The sequence below is a fragment of the Anopheles maculipalpis genome, chromosome 3RL (assembly GCF_943734695.1).
Source record: "Anopheles maculipalpis chromosome 3RL, idAnoMacuDA_375_x, whole genome shotgun sequence".
Classification (NCBI taxonomy): Eukaryota; Metazoa; Arthropoda; class Insecta; order Diptera; family Culicidae; genus Anopheles; species Anopheles maculipalpis.
The window spans coordinates 16,817,244-16,839,601 of record NC_064872.1 but is presented as its reverse complement, the minus strand read 5'-3'; the positions used below and the strand labels follow the sequence as shown (position 1 = coordinate 16,839,601).

General features: G+C 42.9%; 2 protein-coding genes across 2 annotated transcripts in view; one reads left to right on the top strand and one right to left on the bottom strand.

Moving 5' to 3' along the window:
* Positions 1 to 22,358, bottom strand: part of LOC126563720 (neural-cadherin) — a 678,265-nt gene that overhangs the window by 378,990 nt on the left and 276,917 nt on the right. The gene's annotated exons all lie outside the window — the stretch shown is intronic.
* LOC126563785 (neural-cadherin) overlaps positions 4,168 to 22,358 on the top strand; it is a 139,875-nt gene continuing 121,684 nt past the window's right edge. The window contains exon 1 of the mRNA XM_050220522.1: positions 4,168 to 4,278. Within this exon, the coding sequence (XP_050076479.1) occupies positions 4,245 to 4,278 (34 nt within the window). The 5' untranslated portion in view covers positions 4,168 to 4,244. The remainder of the gene's footprint in view (positions 4,279 to 22,358) is intronic.

Genomic DNA, 22,358 nt, shown 5'->3' with positions numbered 1-22,358 from the left:
TTGGCTAGTGTTTGAGAAAAGATTAAGTAAGACATTAAGTAAGTGTTTACTACCAAAAAGATTGAAGAGCCCCAGTGAGCCAATCTGTTACGGCTGCATTATCCGGAGCTGTGGAGAGTGTCGCGCTCAAGATGAAAGGTAATTTAAATTCGTTCTTTTGTCCGCAAGATGTTACAAATCGGTTTTCATAAACAATGATTACGATCGACGAGGGCACTTTTGGAATAAATTGTTTTTATTTGTCGCCCACTATCAGAGCGAAACCTTTTTCTCACACATTCCCTTGAGACTCGGTTTGGCCGCCTTCCCGCAAAAAAAGCTTTCTTGGGCGCGTTCGTTTTTCGTGTCACGCAAGATTTATCCTACCGACCCAAAAAAACTGTCTTTTTGAAAGCGGAAAATTCATGTTCCTGCGGTAGGATCTTTTTGTTCCGGTAGCGTCCAGAATTTACCCGAGGCGGATCGGTTTTCTATCGGTCCTTTTGGTACGGCATCTACACAACGTCTTGCGTAAATCTCGGTACACCTCAGCGCCTGGCCAATTGTTCGCTCACACGGTTATGCACGAAAAAGCAGTTCTTACTTCGAAATGGAAGACAAAGGCTTGTATTTGATCTTACCACTGACCGGCCAGTATTGTTGCTCAACCGGGGCTGACAGTTCCATTGTGCGCCATATCCGGTTGGCTCCGAGCGGAAAGTGTTTGCCGTAAGCGACCGTTGTTTTCACCGTTCAAACCTGGTTGAGCTGGAGTGTATTTGATTATGTTTTGCAACGGTAATCGGACGGAGCTTCTTGTGGGGTGCATTGCATTGTTTTTACGCTTTCGGTGGCTTGTTAAAACAAGCGTGTTCAACCCTTAGCCCTAGCAACCGTACTGGAAAGGTGTCCTTAGGTTTTCTTGGATCACTAAAGTTTTCTGCCGCGATGAGTGAGTTCAATTGTCCCCGAAGAACAAACAAAACATTTCCAGGAAATTGGAACAAAAGACAACCTCACTCAGGGCGCCCTCGGTCGTCGATGATACGAGCGTGTCATTAAAATGTGAAATATGACTATCGTGATACACGTGCTACATACACATCCAACCTGCAAACCACATTCGACTCATTTACTCGCTCGGTTGGCAGCTTTTTGTTTTTTTGCTGCCTGGTTTAAATTTGCTCCAAATACTTCTCTATTTTATTTCCATTCAGCTTTTGTTCTGCTTTCAGATTTTCGCATTGTTAAGCTGGCCTGGTACCGGTTTGAAATTATCCGCACAAGGGCGAACAAGTGGGAAATCTACCGGAAACCCCGTGTACTGTGGTGAAAATAAGACTGATAATGTTTCCACCGTGTTTATTTCCACCAGCGGGTCGGCGGGCGGGATCCCGTGCCTCATGCGCAAACGACCTCATCGCGTGCTGGTGACACTAAAAACCGCCAAGCCTCGCGATGCCATCCGACGACAGCTCCAGTCATTTATCTCCGGGAAATTGCCACACAGTTTGAGAAATAACTTTTCTCCTGCCATGTCATTGCGAATGAGGTTTCACGTGGATGGGTGGGTAAAAAAGGGGCAGATGGGGGGGGGGGGGTGAAGCAAGAGAAAAGGGGCTGGAAAATAGCCCGGGGGAAGAGCGACAGGTTAGCGATGCTTTTCTGAACGAGTTTTAAAGTGTGTCTCCCTGTTGTCCTAAGAGCTCAAGTCTCGGTGAACAAACTAGTGCGAACATGCCTACGGAGGCATTTGTATCAGCATTGATCTGCTTCGTACAAAATCGTTCATTTCAAATACTTTACCACCCGTTGTGTCGATTGTGTCAAATGGTATGGAGGTGTTTAAAGTGAGACTTTGGGTATGAAGTTTTTGCATAATTAAAGACACAGCCACGGGCGTTTGGGCTACGGGCAAACTTCGTAAAGTTGGCGACAAATGTGTGTGTGTGGCCGACCGCACACCGGAATCACACGTAGTCATAAGCTTCTGACGAGGTAAAATTTGTGTCCAGCCAACGCCACCAATGCCAGATGTTGAGTTGAAAGTGTGAAAAAAAGCTGTGCTTCGGAGGACTCGACCACAAAACGACATCAATTTCTGATTTAAACAGAACTCAGTAGCTGTGAAGCATAAGGCGTTGGTGGTGTTGAATAATGCTAACGTTTACCATATTTGATGGTTTTTTTGGTAAAAAATCAATGTCAGGTGCTGAAAGTCCCTTTCATTTTAAACGGTAAATATGACCTGTGGTGGTGCCATTATTACACGACAATTTATTGGTTGAGGTGTTCCACGTTTGGGCTCATCGAGTTTGGTACTACCACTGATTGAATATTCATAAGCCTTAACCATTTTAAATGAATATATGCATACGGCCTGCAAGCGCAATCAATCTCACTGCCACAATTTACCTCATTTTTAGATTCATAAATCGTTATGATAAATTCTATACAAAGGTGCTTACAATCGAAAGTATGCAAAACAATCGAAACACTAGCTAAATGCCACATTTGTTTGAAGTCTTTACCGGCGGTTCGAACATTCGGAAAACAGCTCGCTCACTCAAACAGAGGGAAATCAATTTTTCTTTCCTTAATTATGACACTCATTGCACAAAAGCTGGAACACACTGGGAATATACAAGGCCCTATTGGTCATTATGCGATACCTCCCATTGCTCTTTTTTTTCCTCCCCTTCTACGCAACCAGCAATCGATGCTATAAATCTTCTAAATTAGTTTACCGTGAGGACGATGCCCATTATCGCAGCACTCATTAACTCCTGACACTAACAGCAGCTTAACGGGCATTCCCTTGCCGGAGTGACTTAGTGGCTCGCCCCGTTAGCAAGGAAGGATTACTCCTTCCTGGAAGCCCATGTACCAGCGATCCTGCCACTTTACTTCTTACTTTGAAAAAGAAACCTGCCATATCGTAACTCAAGGATTGTTTAATGAGCTTCGAACAATTTCGGGGATCATGATTCCGGGCAATAAAGACGATTGGAGACAGGTGCCGTTGTAGTGGTAGGAGCTGCTTGAAAGTGGTTTATTTGAAGGTGCTTTCCCGCCGAGGTCAGCAATTATCAGCTGTAACAAATCTATTCCTGTTTCCCTTTGGATCTTTTGGAACCGTTCGCTAAAGCTATTCCCCCACTCACTTCTAGGGCGAACAGGTAAGGCTGTAGGCTGAAAGCAGGGGTACTTACGTTTGAGTTTTACCGCAGGTTAAGCTTTACCGCGAATCGAAAGCGCCTGGCGCTAGATGAACGTGTCCGGATCGGTGTACCTGTGAGGGCAAAATTGGAAGGGGATTTTAGTTTTAAAAAATTCCAGTCATGTTCTGTTCGCTGCTTGCTCAGCGGTTCGATTGGATGATTGCAAACATTGGCTGGTAAAGTTTCGATGTATTTGCTCTTCCCTTTGGTGTGCTCTTCTGGCTCTTGCCACGAACAGCACGAAGGTTTTACCTGTCGCCGTCGATGGAATACTAACACCATTTTCTTACCATTTCGATTTTTTCTCGATAGAACGGACTACCGTTCTTGTTGGAATTTAACCATTCTAAAGCCCGGTTTTCTTCTCCTTTTTCCTTCTCTGAACGACTCTATTTGCAGGTATTGGCACATCTGAACGCGGAAACGGCTAGGACGGTGCTTGTGAGTGATAAAATACGCAACGAGTCTCGTGACCTGCTTGCGACCAGCTGTGCATGAATTTCGTTATCCACAGGGCGAGACTAGGAAACAAGAGCAGCAAAAAAAGGGGAAAACTTCAAGTGTCCCAAAAAGAAAGTTGAGTGTGGATGCAATTCGATGAAAGTGCAACTCTCCTAGCTGGACCTCAACGTTGCGGTTGTGATAGTGAAAATAGAAAACGAACGATTGAAGGCAGTTTTACCGCGCTGGAGAACTTTTTGTGCGAGGGATGCGATCAAAAGGTGCAACCCGAAGTGTGATTGGTGTTTGAACAGTTTTAAATGATCGATCAACGATCGCCAACCTGGGTAAAACGGTGAAGAGATATGCTTCGTTCAACCAATGACCAGCAGCAATAAAACAGATTCCGGTCAAGGACAGTGAAAAGGGTAGGGACACAGTTCTAGTTCTAGAAAACAGTGTTTTTTTTTTGCCGTTGTTTGCTAACAGCTTAACCTAAACTTTGTAAATTGTTTCTCAACTATTAGGCGCACTGGACGAGCACGAGACGACGAGTCCCTCTTTTTATGCTGCATCCAGACGGTTCACTACTAGACGATCCCAATGAATGTGGTTGGATTGCTGCAAATCATAATAGGTAAGCCATTGATAGTTTGTACATTTTTGCTCTTACAACAACTCGACACGATTTGAGCTGTCACTTAAAGAATGTATTTGCCGTTCTCATTCCTGTGTTTACACAAACACTCAATCCTGGAATTTTAAAAGAGCTTCATTAGGTTTCTAGAGCTTCCCAACAAACATAGCAAACAGCACCTCTCATTTCGCTTTAATCTCGGAAAGAAAAGAAAAGATTCATTTACATACCCTTGAACAATTAGTTCCTACATTGCGTCCATTCAAGATTTCCATCTGCTTTGTCGCTTTGTGCTAAAGAGTTCGAATAGGACAACATTTACGCACTACCCAAGAGTGCCCCAGGGTGCACTGCCCACCCGGTGGGATGATGCTATCCATTTTGGTTTCATTGGTCCTCCCCCAATCCCATTCCGTTGTGTCCGTCCGGTACTTCAACTAATTGATTGAGAATTTCATTCAATCTTGTCATGGTAATCAAAACAAAGGCACTCGACGACCCATTCTGTTGAGATCTGTCCATGTAGCTTGCCTTTTTCTTGCGCACGAAGACGATGATGGTCATCTAAATGACCGACCACCCGTTTCATCGTCTAGTTCCACCCGTTCCCTTAATCGTAGCGAATGCATGCCGGAGAAAAAGGAAACATTTGGAGCTGGCATTCTATCGGGCGGAAAATGACACCAAGATAAGATGGCTAGCACACGGCAAAGAAATAAGAGCTTGGTGTCTCCGCCCTACCGGTTAGGATAGGGTGACATTTTTTTTTTACTTTTTATCTCCAAAAGTCAGCATTCCTGGTGAGGCTCCTATTTTACCTCCATCATCGTTGCCAACAATGGGGACGCAACTTCCGGAAATGCTGCCGCCGAGTTCTCCTACTACGATTGCTTCGTGTGTTTTCGTCCGTTTTCCATTTTGCTTTATATTAACACTCCACGAGAGCGCATAAAACAAATTTAACTGTCAACCATCGTTAAAACGGACACGAGCGATGCCAAGCGTCGCAAAAGGGCTCTTACTTGGTGGCTTTTTTTTTCTTGCTTCGGTGTTGTTTCTTTCGACAAGAAAAAGCTGTTCCTTCACTGGCGGAGCAGCACGGAAAGCACCAAGAAAAGCGGTTAGGCGTACGAGACTGCTAGAAAAAGGGCGACGGTAAACTTTTGACGGACGAAACCGGACGACAGCTCAAATTATCACTCTTACTCGCCAACCCAGCATGCTAGACATCTGGGCGGGTCAGCCATCATTTACTGAAGGGCTTTCAGCGAGGAAAGGAAACAAAAAGCCTCGTTATCACAGCGACGATCAGGCGATCTAAAATCTCGGTCCCGAAATTACCACCCTAATTGATACTTGTGCGGACGAAGATGACACTACTGCAGTGATTGAGGAACAGTTTCGTGTTCCTTTAAAAAAAATGTAGACTCTTGAAAAAAAGGTCTCCAATATACCATGTACGGCCGTGAACACGGTGGCCTGTGAGACTTTCTTCTCGTGCTCATCTTCTAGCAACAGACGGTGTGTATTTTCGTGGAGGGACGAAAAATGTAAGGAAAGAATGAACGAACGGTCCCGCAAAAGAAAAGTAAGCAAAACAGAAAATGGGAACTATCAAACCAACAAAAAAAAGCTAGCAAACCCCTAGAGCATACAAACCCAGCATAGGGACGATAAAATCATCATCTTCCGACTCACCCAAAAACGTAACCTCACAGCTACGGCTTTATCGCACTTTCTCCAATGAAGCGTTTTTCTGCATCCCTACGGTAAACGGTGGAGAGTGGGGATGTACCCAAGCAACGTGCCGTCGTGCGTTAGGTTGGTTTCCCGAATGGTTTCCTTTTGATCTTGAGTTTCAATTCCCCGGATGGCTTCATTTGCATTGAAGATTAACCTTCGGTACCTTACGGTGAGGTGAGTGCGTGTACGATTTCGTTTAGAGGTTCGATTGGCTTAGGTTTAGAGCTTGGTGCGATGCGGTACGCAGCAGAAACTTTTACACCCGAAAAGAGAAAGTCTCAAACTCGATTGCAGCGTACCAAACGCCAACTTTGGTACGTGAAATGACGTAAAAGCTCGATGGGGAATAAAGCACTACGATACTGTTTTCATCAATGGATTCTATTTTGATCAGACCCCCTGTGTGATTGCTTCTTTGCCAGATAAAGTTTTTTGATTGATTTAGATCCCATCAAGAAAGTCGTCAATGACACTATTAACAGTTGCAGTGAAATAGTGTTTACCAGTCTACCATAATGTAGCAAAAAATTATTACAAACAATTGCATTGTGTTTTACAAGATTGTATAGTTGATTACAAAAATGTAGGTAGCATAAAAATCGCATCTGAATACTACCGTTTTAAAATAAAGTTGATTGTTATAAAAAGTTGACATAAATAATTTCAGATATCTCATATTCAAAATAAAAAAAATTTAAAATTAAAAAAAAAATTAGGAAACCTTATGAAAATCTATGCAGATTATGTTTTGCACTTCAAATCATACTGTCACACATTTAAGCACAGTAAAATTTAAAAAAGGACTCAGTCCAGCTCAGTTTTTCAAAAGCTTACTTAAAAGCTTGCAAAAGCTTTCGAAGTTTAATCAGCGTATGAATCCTGTTTCTAGTTTACTTTTTCCAAAGGATATTGAAACAATGTGCTATAAATTCGAAATTTATGGCATACTTTATATCATGGAAGTTATAGCATATTTCTATTTCTTATTCTGCGTAGATGCAAAAAGTCCATTTGCTATAATGTAAAGCTTTTGCAGTTGAATTCGAGTTGAAATTTCAATTTCAAACAAAATGGAGCTATAAATATGTTTTGCCATAATAGCTTTTAGAACATCCTCATTCGCCCACTACCATGCAAACAACGTATTACAAAACAGAGCACTAAAAGCTCATGCTGCCTAGCGGAAAACATGCGAAACGTTTTGCAGCCACCATGTTTTTTTAATGCAACTTTGAACACCATGCTATAAAGTTCAAAAGCTTTGACACTTTTGTGTACGAATTTGTACACATAAGATTCTTGGATGAGTTTGCACTCATTCGTAAATTGTAGCTTATTTTAACACAGCTATTGAACAACAGGATAGTTTTCATTTCAAATCATCTATTTATTTTATTTGCGTGCAACGGTCACCAAACTTATCCTTATAGCCAATACTTGTTGACATGGTTTTACGCTAAGTTTTATATCGATCCTGTGCAAGAAAATAACCCTTCAAAGGATAATGGAACAAAACCACAAATAAATCGACGAGTTTCATCGTGTTTCCTTTCGTTCAAAAAACAGGTATTTTTGGTTCGAGTGACTTAAATTACCGTTTATCTGGATAGTCAGTCTGCAGCAAGAAAGGTCATGAGAAGATTCGATACTAGTTCTTGCAGCGTGTTATCAACTGCGTACAGAGTCAATCCTGCAAATACATTGTCTCTGTATACCAAATAGCGCGACATTGTTTTCACAGTGCAATACACCTACGGTCAGCACATCGTAATGGACAACAGAGAGGGCAATTATTGAGGGCGTTGTCATACACATATCCGGGGGTCAACGATACACATAACCCTTGGTGCTATCTCCTGTTCCAGCGCATAAAAGATGCGTGTGCATTCCCATGCAACGGATAAGTTACTCTTTCCTTTTGTTTGGTGAGCTGGAGCTTTTGCCACCAAAAGTGGATCCGGTCAGGATGAATTATCATAAATGCATAAATAATACGTTAACAGGCGTACTCACTCCACTTGCAGTCGTATTGAAGGAAAATACAATTTTGTCGTATTTTCACTATAGTTTTTTTACAGTAATACTGTAGCAAATCGTTGATTGTTTGTTGAAGTTTCTTTTTTGTTCCGTTTATAAGTAGATTTGTGTGGTGGTTTCGATTCTTATTGATAATAAACATTCATCGCAAAAAGGATATAAATCCCATTTGTCGGTTCCGATCAATTTGTGTGGTGTTTTTTGGCTAACACTTTTTTACCACACTCAAAAAAAGGCACCCACTTCGCGCTCGCGAACGTATCATTTGGGGCAATCGTAAAATAAACGATGCCGATCAGCTAGCCCAATTTATGGTGATTCAAATTGTTGTCACAATAAAGGTGAATCATCATCGAAATTAATTATGACGATGGTAATTGAATAATGATAATTAATTGATATGCAACACTGGCCGCGTGGTACTGATGGTTGATCGGAAGCGGCACTCGTGGGCCCGACACAGGAAGCGGTACCAACCACGGAATGTTTAAATTGGTGCAGCTCGACGCATACCGCTAGCCAGTGCTTTACCGACTTCAAAATTAATGTTGCTCAACTATTTTGGTGGTCGATAAAATACCACCTTCCCTTCGCATCATCTCGGAGCCTCGTGCCCACCCAGAGAGTGTTGATGATAATTTAATGCTTTTCAGCCGCAGGGTCTTTGATGGGCATCGTGTTTTTGTTGTGTTTTGTTTTGCTATCGCTTCTTCGCCTGTGACTGTTGATCAGTCCAGTGGCTGGCACGCGGGAATGAGCCACCGGCGGCTGAAGATTGAAACTCCAAACCGCACCACTCCGTCACCGGGCCTGAATGCCTGGCCGTGATGTTTGCACCAAACATATCAATCATTTAACGAACCGCGGACGAAGGACCACACACTGAAAGGAGGTAGCAACCGCGACGTTTGTCGATTGTGACATATTTGTGGCGTTGATTGATCGGGCGTGTTTGTGTCGAATGGCGATGAAAGCATTCCCAGGGCACACATGTGCGTGTGGGGGGGCGGCAGCTTAAAGTATCCCATCATAATCTGGATTGGTAAATTAACTGAAAAATTGCTGGTTGGCGCAATGGCATGAAATCGATTCACGTGATTGGAACACATAACATTAGCTGTCCTTCCCCGTGTTGAAGTTGTACTGCTGAGCTGCCTAATGTAATCAAATTAATTAAAATCAATAATACATAAAACGTTACGTCCCACCCATACAATCAAAGTTGAGTATCGAAAATTTTACTTCCTGTGGAAGCATTATGACTTAATTCTTCCATAAAGCATTTTTGTTGGTCAACAAATATCCAGCAAATATAGCCGGCAAATCCTCTCCTCATCATCATCATCATCAGCAGCAATCAATCAATGGGATCGGTACGCACTCGTTTTATCCTTAACCGAAATGGGGTGATCAAGCAGGGTCGATCGTTTCACGGATTGTTTTAGGCTTCGGTAAGGGCCTTGTCAATTTGGACTATCAAAATTTCGCCCGTTCCGAATCGTTTGACCGCCGTGATAATGCATATGGAATAATCCCGCTTCAAACCAGCTGCGCCTAGTGATTCGGACGAGATTTAGCGGTTTGAACCACCCCGAAACATTAACAAACAAAACAAAGAAAAAAGGACGGAAGTAATAGCTGACCATAATCCATTTACATCCTGACGATGTGACTGATGGGATGGTCCTCTTGTAGGAAGCCGTGTGTCAGTTTGAATTCTTGCCCCATCATCACCATCATCAGCATCGTCGTCGGGCGAACCATAGAAATCCGCCATGTTTCATATTTATGGATTTATTACAATCACATACACACTACAAAACCTTTCCCCTTATACCATCATGCCTAATCGAATTTTGCTCTTCCCATGTGCACAAATCAATCGAAATGAGAACGAACGATGGGTGCGTGTGTGGTTGCTTGTTTGCTCCCGACACACGCAGACCGAGCGTAGTCCCGTCGGCTGAAAGTGACCTTTCCGGATGGTGAAAGGTTCGTAGTATCCAGCCGTTTTGCTTGTCATGTCATCGCTTGCGTTACAATCACTGGTCTCACTGGCGACGTCCAGTCCATCCTGGAGCTAAACAAAACTGTGAAAGAAAATAAAACAAACCACCATCGAAATCATCTCCTACTTTCTGATTTTTGCTCGTGTCCAGTATGGCAGCGAGCTCTCGACGATTCCCTGACGAGCCTGTCCGGCAGCAAGAATCGGGCAAGTTATGACATGAATTATCACCAAACATTTCCTTTCGCCGTTCGTCTATCGTCAGGTTTGAATGCATTCCTTTTTCCACCTAGGACAAGCACGTCCAACTGTCAACGGAGCAAACCGTCGGTAGCGTAATTGTCCTGCTGTTTGTCCTTCGGCTGAGGCGTGCGTGTGGCGTGCGGTATTCTATAGTGCCAGTGCATCACCCTCAGTTATGATTAAATCGAGAAACACAAGTCTTTCCCTACTGTTGACCATTCGAGAAATGGAGCGAACGGAGCAATCAAAACATTTGTTCCACTTTGTAAGTCCCTTCGAAACGCTCGTTTTTGAATAATAAATCTCCCTTCTTGTCCAATACTAGCCTCTTTAGATTGTCCTAAAATCATTCCCTTTTTAAAAAACAGCTGCCTGAGACACGTGTCATATCCATTTCGTGGTGTGTAAAATTTTGAACCATACTTTAGCGACAGTTTATTGCAGTTTTATTCCACCAACATTTCGCCACAGCCAGCAAAAGAATTAACCGAATAGTTCACTCAATATGTTGAAGTAAGTGACGCATAAAAGTTACTTGCTATAAGTGGGATGGACTGAGGGTTGTGTTTAAATTATATTGTCATATTTTTTTACGACCACCATCAAACGATGTTATCCAGCTCCGTTTATTTTGATCCTCGGAAAGGAGTAAAATTAAGTCCCGCTCGTATTAAGGAAGATCGAGTTGAGCAAAATCAGTAAAAAAAAGGATGGATGCGTACGCGTTTGATAGCTTTCACTTGGAGAGTTTTTGTTCTAACCCCCGTTGGACTGACAGGCTGGACCTTGGAAGGTTGCAAAATTTAGCGCATAGAACGGTAATAAATTCTTCGACGAAAAGGTATTACTTGCTGCATCGAGCAGCGGTACGGCCCCATTGGAGAGCTTGAAGCGCGGACAAGGATTTCGCTGTATACTGTCGACCGCAAATCGGAACAGACTTTAAGAGGATAATCTTGCTGAAGCAGTAGTCCAACCCACTCCACCCAAAAGTACCAAACTGCCCCAAACAAACGAACGCTGGGTGAAACTGGTGGATTAAAACCAAAAAAGGCAAACCTTTCGGCCTTCCTACCAGCGTCGCCATTCGGAACAAGTCGTGCTACGCAAGGTCAGTACTAAAGAACGCGAAGGAAGGAACGTGGAGCGTGTGGTGAGTTTTTTTTTTTTTCACCAGAAAACGCAACCAACAAACCGACCGACCAAACGAACCGGTTGATGGCTGTCGGTCGACGCCTGTCGTTGATATCGGCCGCAGCCTGCAGCAGCCGGGATGCAATAAAGAATGTGAAAATTTAATGACCTTCCAGCCTGTCGATAGAATGGGACCCAAGACAGGGGTGGAGGTTGGGGTGCCGGAAATCGTATGTATGTGTTGGTTCTGCTCAGCATTTCCCTTTGACAACGATTTTTAAACGGTCCTTGCACGGTTCCCTATCGTGATCACCGATGTGACCGGGTGAGTGTGTGTGTGTGTGTGTTGATTTTTCCAGCATTTCACTCCCCTCAATCCTCAATCCAGTTTGCTTTTTTGCCAGCGGCCCTGTTATCAAGCGCAGGGCTTTCGGTTCGCTTTAGGGCGGCTTGCGCCGGGAACTGCCCGAAAGCATCCCGTGTTCCGGTTTAATGGTTACCGTCGACTTTTTATGGACTGGTGATTAAGCTGATGATATTTTTATTCCACCATAAAAAGCTGAAATCCATGGCAATCGATTCCGAACGCTCTGCCGACCGGTTGGACCGGTGCCATTCGCGCTGTACATGGGCTTTCGGTGTTGTTGTTTTTGTTGCAGCTATTATTACTATATTTTTTGTTGTTTTCACGGATCATAGAAGAAGAAGGAAGGGGGGGGGGGGAATGTAGAAGGGTAAAGGAACTGGATGGTATCGGGTTTGGTTTGGTTCCCGTCGCCCGTCGAATGGGTACTATTTTTTATGACTTTATTAAAAAGTATTCGTTTTGTCACGTTGGCCGTCACCACGCGCGGTGGCGGTTTACACCGGGCGTCGAGGCTTTTGATGTCCTGCTGGGTGTATGTATTTATTTTATTTTATGTTTTTTTTTCGATCTTTCCACATCGAATTACCGCGCATAACCCCGGAAAGGTGGCAACGCTTCAGTGGATTTGAGATTATCGATCAACGGGTAAGGAATCCTGAAGCTTCCTATTTAGTGCAGAATGAGTTGATAAAACCCATCGTAGCGAGACAGAAAATGCAAAAATCGACTGTTTATTTAAATTTATAAATAATTTTAATTTATTTATTATAATTTTTACAACAAAACCGTTACTTAATCTTGCACGAGAAGCAGCTTAAATACATAAACAACTCATTAAGCTTCCAAGGGATGTGATCTCACACTATAAATTCAACCATAATCATCTGAATGCGTCAAACTATCGGAAATACTTCATCAACGTAAGCCCAATAAATCATTTCCGAGGAAAGATACTAACAAACCAAATTTCACTTATCAACAAGCAGCGGCTCAAGCATATTTCACCTCTTCAGTGAGCCATTGCAAAACGGACAGTAAAAACGTCATGATTTTAATCCACCTAGCATCACATTCAGCAAAAAAAAAAAAAAAACGCTGGCAAAAAAGTCACATTCAACCGGAAGCAAGTGCCGCCATGAGCGGGCTGAAATAAAAGAAGTGGCCAAATTTTTCATCCACCATTATTCCGATAACGAATGATTACGAGATGAAGCAAATTATGTCATTCGGAAGAATGCGCACTGGCGGCGACCGAAAGTAAGCCAGTGAAGCTTTTCCGCGGATCAGGAGCGTCTACCGGCGTTGCTGGATAAAGTTTCCGCTGCGCTTTTCATTGTGTTCTATGCGAGCGAGCGCGCGCGCGTGTGTGTTTGAATTCTCTTTTATGTAGCCAAATCTGCCAAATGGTACACCGGGTCTGCTACCATCGTAAACTGCCCGTTCCATCGCGTGCGCGCACTTCTGCACGTGCAAACGGAGCCGGTCATGCTTTCCGCTTTTGATGGTGAGAAGTATAAGAGGTTGGACAGGGATGGGGTCAGTCGGGACGACGGAAACGCTTGAGCCGACGTATTCTACCAACTCTTTAGTATGCCCCTCGGTGGTATTGAATTGGAAAGTTCCTCCCGGAGCACGCTGGTACAAGCGTGGAAAGCTTCCCTCTTTACCCGGCACTCACAAATTGCATGGCGCCTTCAGTTCGCGAGAACTTCCTTTTTTTGTAACTTTTGCGCGTGTCTATGAGTGTATTTTGTGTCGTCTTTCGCGTCACCCTTTCAGCGAGAATCAGTATGAGAATGTGAAGATTTTATCTAGTAGATTGAATTGGAACTACACGACGCCAGGCTCAGTGACTCGCAGCCTGGCAGTTCGCCCTCTGCCATGTTTCCTGCTTCCTGTGCTCTGGATGCGGGTTATCTACCTTCTTGTTTGACCGTGCAGTTAAATCGCAATTTTCCTCTCGCGCTGCCACAAAAAGCTTCCCGTTTCCAGCTTGCATCCAAACCCAACAGTATGATAGTGAAAAAGTAACTTCCGCTCACCGCACAAAAAAGACTCATCCGCGGGCGCTATCTCAAGCAATGAGCGATAGCGGTTCACAAAGAAGACGTTAGACAAACGCTCACATGAGTAAGGTAGAAAGAGCTCTAGCGAGGCCAACCAAAAAAAAAAAAAAAAACGTGTCACCTATCCAATTTTTCCACGAATTTGTTTGATAGCAGCGAGGGGGAAAATTGATGCTAGGAAGCAAAGTTGATGCTGTGGCACGCAGTTAAGGATACCATTTATGAGCGTTTCGCATGCGACCGTGCACAACATCAGCATACGAAAGCACGTGAAAGTGGCACGTCCGGACTGAGTTAAAGCTGATCTGTGCTGGTTCCATGAAGTTTGTGAGAATGCCGCTGAATAGTTGCACCGTACACCGGGTTTTTTGTTGTGTGACCGGTTGGAGGTGATATAAAGTGACTTTCATGGCCAAAAGCAAGGCAATCAAATGATGCAGCTGGTGCTGTTTGCTGTAGGAACCGGTAAACTTTAATTGAGATTGATTGGAACGAAAAAATTTTCTCACTTGTTGAAAATTTTCCAAACAATGAGTACCAAGGTGGTGAAAGTCGATGGTGAAAGTCGTTTCTTATCGGATGCATAAAATGGACTGGATCGTCCTTCATACGATTGTTGGATAAGCAATGCCAATCAGAAATGGGATCCACTGATAAATGCTGATGTAACTAGAACTTATTGAGAATCATTCGTGGAATTTATTGAGAAATAATCCTTAAATTTTCTCAGAAATTCAACTCAATTACGGATTGTAATGCTTTGGAAGGCGGTAAGATTTTTTCCGAGAAATGTATGGATTGCGATCGACCATAAGGAAACCATGCTCATTTACTGATGCCTATCATATACAGCTTTTCCTTGTTCAGCATGCTTGTCAAGTAATGTAAAATCAATGAGGATTAGTTTCGAATGGATCCACCTTCAGAATTGTATTAGAATGTTATCAGCTTTTTGTGTGATCAGTATTTTATGGATTTTATTCAAGTGAGTTGCGATGTATTGAATTTATCTCCCACGTGTCTTTAAGGCAGTTTTATACATGTTTATTAACCTCACTAAATCATTTAAGTGCATTTAGATGTTGTTGAGATGGATTTTTTGTATTTTGGTCATTTACTTTAAAGTGAGCCAATTGCGGCGAAGATTTCGAGTCTTTTTAAAGGTCCAGGTGCGTGTAGGTTTCTTTATAAATCTTCTTTTACAAAAACAAGCATGCTTGATACAGTTTAGACGGGATTCGACTTCCCATCTTGCCGTGTATAGAACGATTTAAATAATAATATTCCATTTTAAATAAATCTTTAAACTTAAGCTCTCGATAACATGTTGAAAATCTCAACAGACATCAATTCATTACTTAAAATCTCCCCGACACCAAATATAAATGGCTTGTGTTTCGAGAAGAGCGTGAACCCTAGCAGCAACGCTCATCAGTAAAAGACCGTTACAAACTGCCCACCACCAAACGAAGGTTTGACGTTGGCCAATTTATGCTAACTTGAGTGCGGATCAACGAAATTACCTTCCCCATAAAAACCACTGCACCCAAGATGAGTGTTAAAAAAAAAACACACACACACACACACAAGCGCAATGATACAGACTGTAGCAGGAAGCGGCTGCGCCGCTGTCAATGACCGACATCAATTGAGCAAGGGTGGCGCAAAGCGTTAAATGCCATTCTGGATGCCTCCGTTCGTCAAAAGAAATTTCCTTGCCACAGTCGCTCCCACCTGAAGATACCAGCAACCGGGCCAAATGCCTTTTTTATTAGCAAAACCATAAAACAACGGCACCCTCCCCAACGGAATGGGTTTCAAAAACGTTTCTTGACCGGTAAAATTTATTTGCCATGCTTTCACATTTGTTGCGCCGCGGCATTAGTGGGCCCGGAAGATTTATCCATTTTCTTGCCAATTTCTCTAATTTTGACGCCTTCGCTGGCGCACAACCGGGAGGGATGTTTGTTATTTAATATGCTTTACCCTGGTTTTAAGTACGTCGCTCGGTGGTGTGTATGGTGTACGGTGGTATGGTGCGAACTGGTAGGCCATTTTGGGTACGAGTCCGCTGTCAATTATCTGCCACAGAGACGAAAAAAAAAAAAACACGACGGCGATGTGAATCATTTTAGCAGTAAAATGGCACACCGGACAGGATGAATCGTTTTCATTTCGTAAGCAACGACAAGAGTGGGCGAACCGTTCTCCTACCGTTCCGTGCTGCGGCGGAAACGAGTGAAAATATTTGCTTATAATTTGAATACATTATCATCTGCGGCCTGACGATCGGACCCATTTCGCATCCCCCTGCAAAAATGACGGGTCGAAACTTCGCCCGGTATGTGTATAATATATTTTTCTTTTCCCAGCCATTATATTTGGTTTCGGAGTGATTCCAATCGAACGTGTGACTTGGCTTGTTCACGTGGGGTTTTGGCTTTTTTTCCTTCCTGGTAACCAGTTGGTGCAAAATTTAACTCGGTATCTGATGAAAATGGTAAGGATATTTTTCTTGTTAAAGAGCCCGGCAGGAATATGGCGAATGGAATACAGAAAGTGGAGAGCAAAAACTTTATATTCAAACAACAACAAAAAAACACGCACACCCCAACGCATGAAGCGAGCAGTCACGCGAGTTACCCTACCTGTCCCGGACACCACTCCGCAGCGCACGATCCACCACGAAAACCTAACTACGTCTGAAACTTCCGGTTGAAAATTCGCGATGCCGCGTTCTCCTGCGGCATTTCAATAAATTTCAATCATCACCGCACGTAAATTATGTATTACAACCATATGAAATGGTCAATATCAGAACCGTCCGTACGACCATATTGAAAATACGCGCTTCGCAAAAAAACGCGAGTGGTACGGAGCTGTGTAAAGCATCATCATCTTTCCCCTTCCAGCGCTGGTATGTGTCCGTTCCGTTCGTTGCCGAATGTAATGCTTTCCGCATCAAGCACCAATTCGCAGCAGGGCGAGTATATCATATAGTTTGATTCATCAATAACGCTACCGAAGCGTTATCGCAACGTAATGAACGGTAACTGCTCATCGGGGCTATAAAAGTGGTGTCATTACTATTTGTGTACCTTACTGCCCACTTATGGATCGATTTAATTCAACTTCAGCTGTGCAAACTGAATTAAAATGCTCATTGACGGTGGATTGGCAATCGCATTGATCAAGCGTGTTTTATGACCATGGATGATGCATGTTTTGCATAGTCACTGTCATGCGCAAGCTCGTGTTTAAATTTATAATTCTTTTCGCTTTATCTCGAAGAATGAATTCGGCCAAATGGTTGCATTTGTTGCAAGGTGCTATAAGTAATCTTCGACAGTTCATGCACACTATCAAATAGGTCGATTTTTGGAGCCAAAACACAAACTTCGATGCTGATTAAAAGGCCGTTGGACGGCTCATGAACTTTTCTCACTTTAAACAATGCTTGGGTGGGTAATTGGAGATTTTTCCTTACGTCAAACACGATCCTTGAATGTACACATTGGAAATGAAAGATTATAAATGTCTGCAATAATGGGGTGTTTTGCACTAATCGCAAAACGACTTCTCTGCATGGCAAAGCTTTCTGAGCAATTACTTCCTTTTTTATTACAACAATTTCTTTCCGTTTGTGCGTGTCCGTGTGTGCTTTTTCGTTTTGACTGATTTTTCTTCCCTTATTATTTCTACCTCTCTAGTCTTATGCTCTTAAGTCGCACCCTTATCTTCCAAGTGACCATTTGTGCGATCAACGAATAATTCACGCGCTTAAACGCTTGCGAAGCGTTTCGTCCAAGCATGGGGTTTCAATGAAATCAAAAATTGACGTGGAAATTTTGAAGCAATAATATCAACAGCTTTTTCCTTGTGACACTATGTTTCAGCGACCAAAACGCCTATCGAACCATCGTCTGACATAGAAAACTCGTCGTATAGATCTGAAATGAAACAGTTATGGGAACATGACGCATCGTGTGACAAAGATTTATTTTACGAAAGAGAGTGCCGTCGATGTTAGAAACTCCCAATTGACCACAACCGAATCCTGTTGGATCTTCTGTGGCTAAAATTTCATTAGAGAACTTTATTCAATCCGTCTTTAAGCAGCATTGCATTAGCACCTGATCTTCGAAACCCAAAAAGTGCTGCAAAGGCAAATTAAAATTAAATTAAGTCCACCAGAACCATAGTCTTAACTGATTGCTGCAGTCTTATGTGCATCATCAAATTCCATTCAAATCCTAGTGAGGAAGGATTATCCAACTCCTTGGCATCAGCAAAGTCTAGTAAACCTTTCGATGCCCATCGTTGCCTAGTAGGTCGTCAAACCAAAAAGAAGATGATCTTAGCAGCATGCAACTTAATTTATTTGTTGCATAGCTGTCCCCTTCTGAGCTAAAAATATTTTTTTTAAAAAATCTACCCTAAAAATGCTACATCAGTTCAGAATGAAGAAATATTTTTTAAGTGTTTGAATCTCCTAAAGCCAAAGTTGAGAAGAAAAATCCAATGGAATTAAGTACGATTGAATACAACCTAAATTCTACAAAATCAATTATAAAAACTTCTTTTTCAATCGATCTACTGCTTTCCCCAATAGATTATGGTTTATGGTTTTTGTGGTGTAAAAATCGATAGCAGTTCTTGAAATTCTCTTTCATTTGAAGCACTTCTTTTCCGTTCGAATTTTATAGCGCTTCATTATGTGGATGCAAGGAAAGCAACCACAACAACAACAACAAAGCAATGCATCGTACATTTTTATTCACCCTGCAAATGTCTGCTTCGCCCTGAAGCGATCACGAGAGCGATTGCTTGACCTGCATTTTCCATCATCCGTGCATATCGAGAGTGTACGTGAGCGTTATACATCCCTTTAACCGGTGGATGCAAACCTGCTCATGCATTCCACCATTTTTCATCTAACACACACACATACACGCTAACACGCACGGTGACACGTTTATTTATTTTTCTCGTTTCTCCGATGCATCGTTCACAGGTAAGCATTGCGATGACGCGTTGACGCTTGACAAATCGTTGTGCCCTTGAACCTATGGCCTGGGTAAGTCCTCCGGCGTGAGATGAAGGTAAGTTGATGGCCTTGCACTCCCACATATCGGCTGATGGAACAGCTTGTCCTGCGCTGCGTGGAGATGAGAGAAGGGGAGACCATTTCTTCTGTACAGGTGACTATTTTTCACGCAATACGATTAGGAAATGGAGCACTTTTACATGGAGTAGGACAGAAGAAACTCGCATGGTGCCGGAATGTGAATAACAACCATCATACGTACGGTGGCAAACATAAAATTCATTGTTGACAGAACTTTCGAACTATTTCAGCATGAAACATCGTTAGGTTTTTCCTCAAAATCTCATCACCAATGAACAGCCTGGCATGAGCGACCTTTTAAATATTAAAAAAAAAAAAACATTACAAAACTCCAGGAAGAGAGGCGATGAGAGGAGCGGGGAAGAGCGGCTCGTTGCTCGGAACGTTAATATCAGATTTAACTTTGACAACGGACGGACAGCACAAACGGACGGGCGTTAGCTCGTTAGGTTTACCGCATCCATCAGTGCCATCTCTATGTCTTCAATCTCGTTGGAGGCCTGATTCCCATGCACATTTCCGCAAACGATTCTGACCGTGTCACCTAGGTGTATGCAGCAGTACTCGGGGCAACTGACGGAATGAATTCGATTGTTTTCACTTATAGTGCTTCCGTTGATCCTGTGCTTTTTTGCTATCGGCTTGCGTCTTTCCCTTTTTTTTTGCAAACCGTGTTGTGTCGTAACGGAATTTATTCCATTTCAAAACCGACTGATGACTCCTCCGTCAGAAACAGATGTATGGTGCACCTTGCACCCGGACAGTACAATCGATTTGACCGTTGGTTTCACCTACGGTTTTCTTTTTTTTTTTGCAAGCTGATTTACCTTCTGGGCGCATTTGAAGCAACAATGGAATTGTTCCTCCGCTAGGCTGTCCACGTGGGTACGGTTCCCTATGGACAGCTGCAGCACTACAGGTGCAGCATGCATTTTTATGCTTTCGTAGCACAATCGTATGAAAAAGAAATTTATTCCACATTTATAAACCGAAACGAAGCGAAGGTTGGATGCATTTTTGAAAACAAATATATATGAATTTTGATTGAATCTCCCCGAGTCCCCGGGAAAAAAGGGTTTGGATTTCCAAAATGCGAACTCGAAGAGCCATTGTACCCGTGTTGCGAAACTCCTCACTGGCTCACTATTCGTGGGGGCTTTGTTCGTGATTGTGCTACTCAACACGGGCGATGAATGGGCTCGAGCAATGGCGACTGAATTTCCCAACAGTGCGGAACAATTTTGGCAAACGAAGCTTCTGACAAGCTCAATGTGACTTTTGATTAGGAAACCACTGGGACTGGGTCACCACCACCATCACACCGCTCGCCGGTGGCTGTTTACTCGCGACTCGCGATACTCGCCCGATATTACCGACCCGTCCGCGGGAACCTCAAAAGCCCTTCTCAATCCTTCACACGGTCCCTGCTTTCAACACATCAATCTGTGATGGTATTGGTTCCGTGTTTTTGGTGCACATCGGTCGGATACAGGGAATGCTGGATACCGAAACAACGATGCGGTACCTCAACCGAGGTACTCATGGTTTTTGGAAAATGTCGTGTTTTCGTCATGGCGCGACTTTTCCGTGCATTGCCATCACCATCATTCGGCGCGAGCCGTAATTCATTTCAAGATTGATGTTTGCTTTCGTTCCTTTGCTCAAACATTGACCCAATGTGTGGAAATAGATGGGGGAGGGGGGGGGTTGGCGGTGGGGGGAAAGGTAGTAAAATAAAGCAGCAGAAGGGAGACTAGTATTGGGCGTTGGTGGCCTTTAACCGCTCGTCTCGCGGGATGCTGGCAGAACCAAAGAGTGAGCGGGCGCGCGGCGAGTGTTTTTCCGGCCCCGTAGCTCGTTTTGGCTGGCTGACTGACTAGGTTGGATGGATCGCACTCGAACACCGGTTACTGATGCTCTAGCGAGTGACCACAAATGTGGAGGAAAAAAAAAACGACAACCGACGGTCTACCACGACAGGCGCTATTTTCCATCCACTGCACTCGCACTGACGCAGTAATGGATGATTGAAAAAGTTTGATAAGATAGCGTTGCACCGAGGGCGGGGGGCAATTTTGAATTTAAAATGTTCATCTATCGCACCCAAATGGGTTCCGGGGGCGAATGCATTAATACATCTGGATTTTGTGTATCGTAAAAGTTTTATGCGCCCTCCACAAAGTAGCCAGTACCACACAACCGTGTACCATGGCTGCCGGTGTTGTTTGAAGCTAAATTTTCATGCGCTACAATGTTATATATTTAATATGTGTTAATTTTATAAAATACAAGTTTACAAACAAATTCGAGAAATAATATTTTTAGCCAATAATTGAAATACAATTTAAAAAAATTCTATAAAAAGGTAACTACCACCTCACGAATAGCCTTGTGAAAACAAATCGACAAATACGCCATGAAAGTCTTCAACATAAAAATGTTCTTTTTTCTGCCCTAGGCTGAGTTATCAGTCGTTTGAATGTTTAAGCCCCACAACGATTGAATAAGGTCTTTGAAAACGATAATGAACTTGGAAATTTCGAAAGATTCTGTTGGTCGCTGCTGAGGTTTGTCGCGAGTCTCTTGGGTCGACGACGCTTTTACATTTTATTTTGTAGAGATTTTGCAATTGGATACTCACTCCAGCTTAATTCTTGATTCTAAGACTTTCGATTCAAGGAGTCCGACCAACAACGTTGAGTGATTGGAAACCATCTCCCTGCAGATTTTACACCTTTTTCCAAGTATGAGAAGACGTTGTACATCTCATAGCATGATGTAAGTGAATATCAGGTAGTGCAATGCTCTTTTTAACTTGTGTTGGTTCGGAAAACAAACATTGATGTCTGCAGCGGTTATGTACAAATACATAAATCATCACACCTTTGAAGGTGTTTAAAATTATGTGAGGCCAAAAGTCAACACTAAGAGCAAAATAGATGATACATGCAAGTGTATTGGTTACCATCATGTTTTTGCTTAAAATATTTTTCGCAAACGATGAAGTTTCTGCCTTAGTTTAGGCAATCACACCTCAATACCTGAATTTGTATAATTTGCTGTAGTTTAATTAATTTCAGCAATTGCGATAAGGTTCCTGATTGAAGGAAAAGCTTAATATTTTTTCCCGTATCTTTGCTGTAACATAAAAAAACTTTAAAATTTATGGATGGACGAATTTCACATATTACAAGCTTCCATTACGAGTAGGAGTTAAAAATCAAATCTGATTGAGAACAAAGCACCTACTCACGGACCTCTTACTACCCACTTGCGATCGAAACCGTCACCGGCGGGGTAATTTCAATTATTGAATGTTAAGGAAATTGCAAACCAGCTACCAGCATTGTAGCA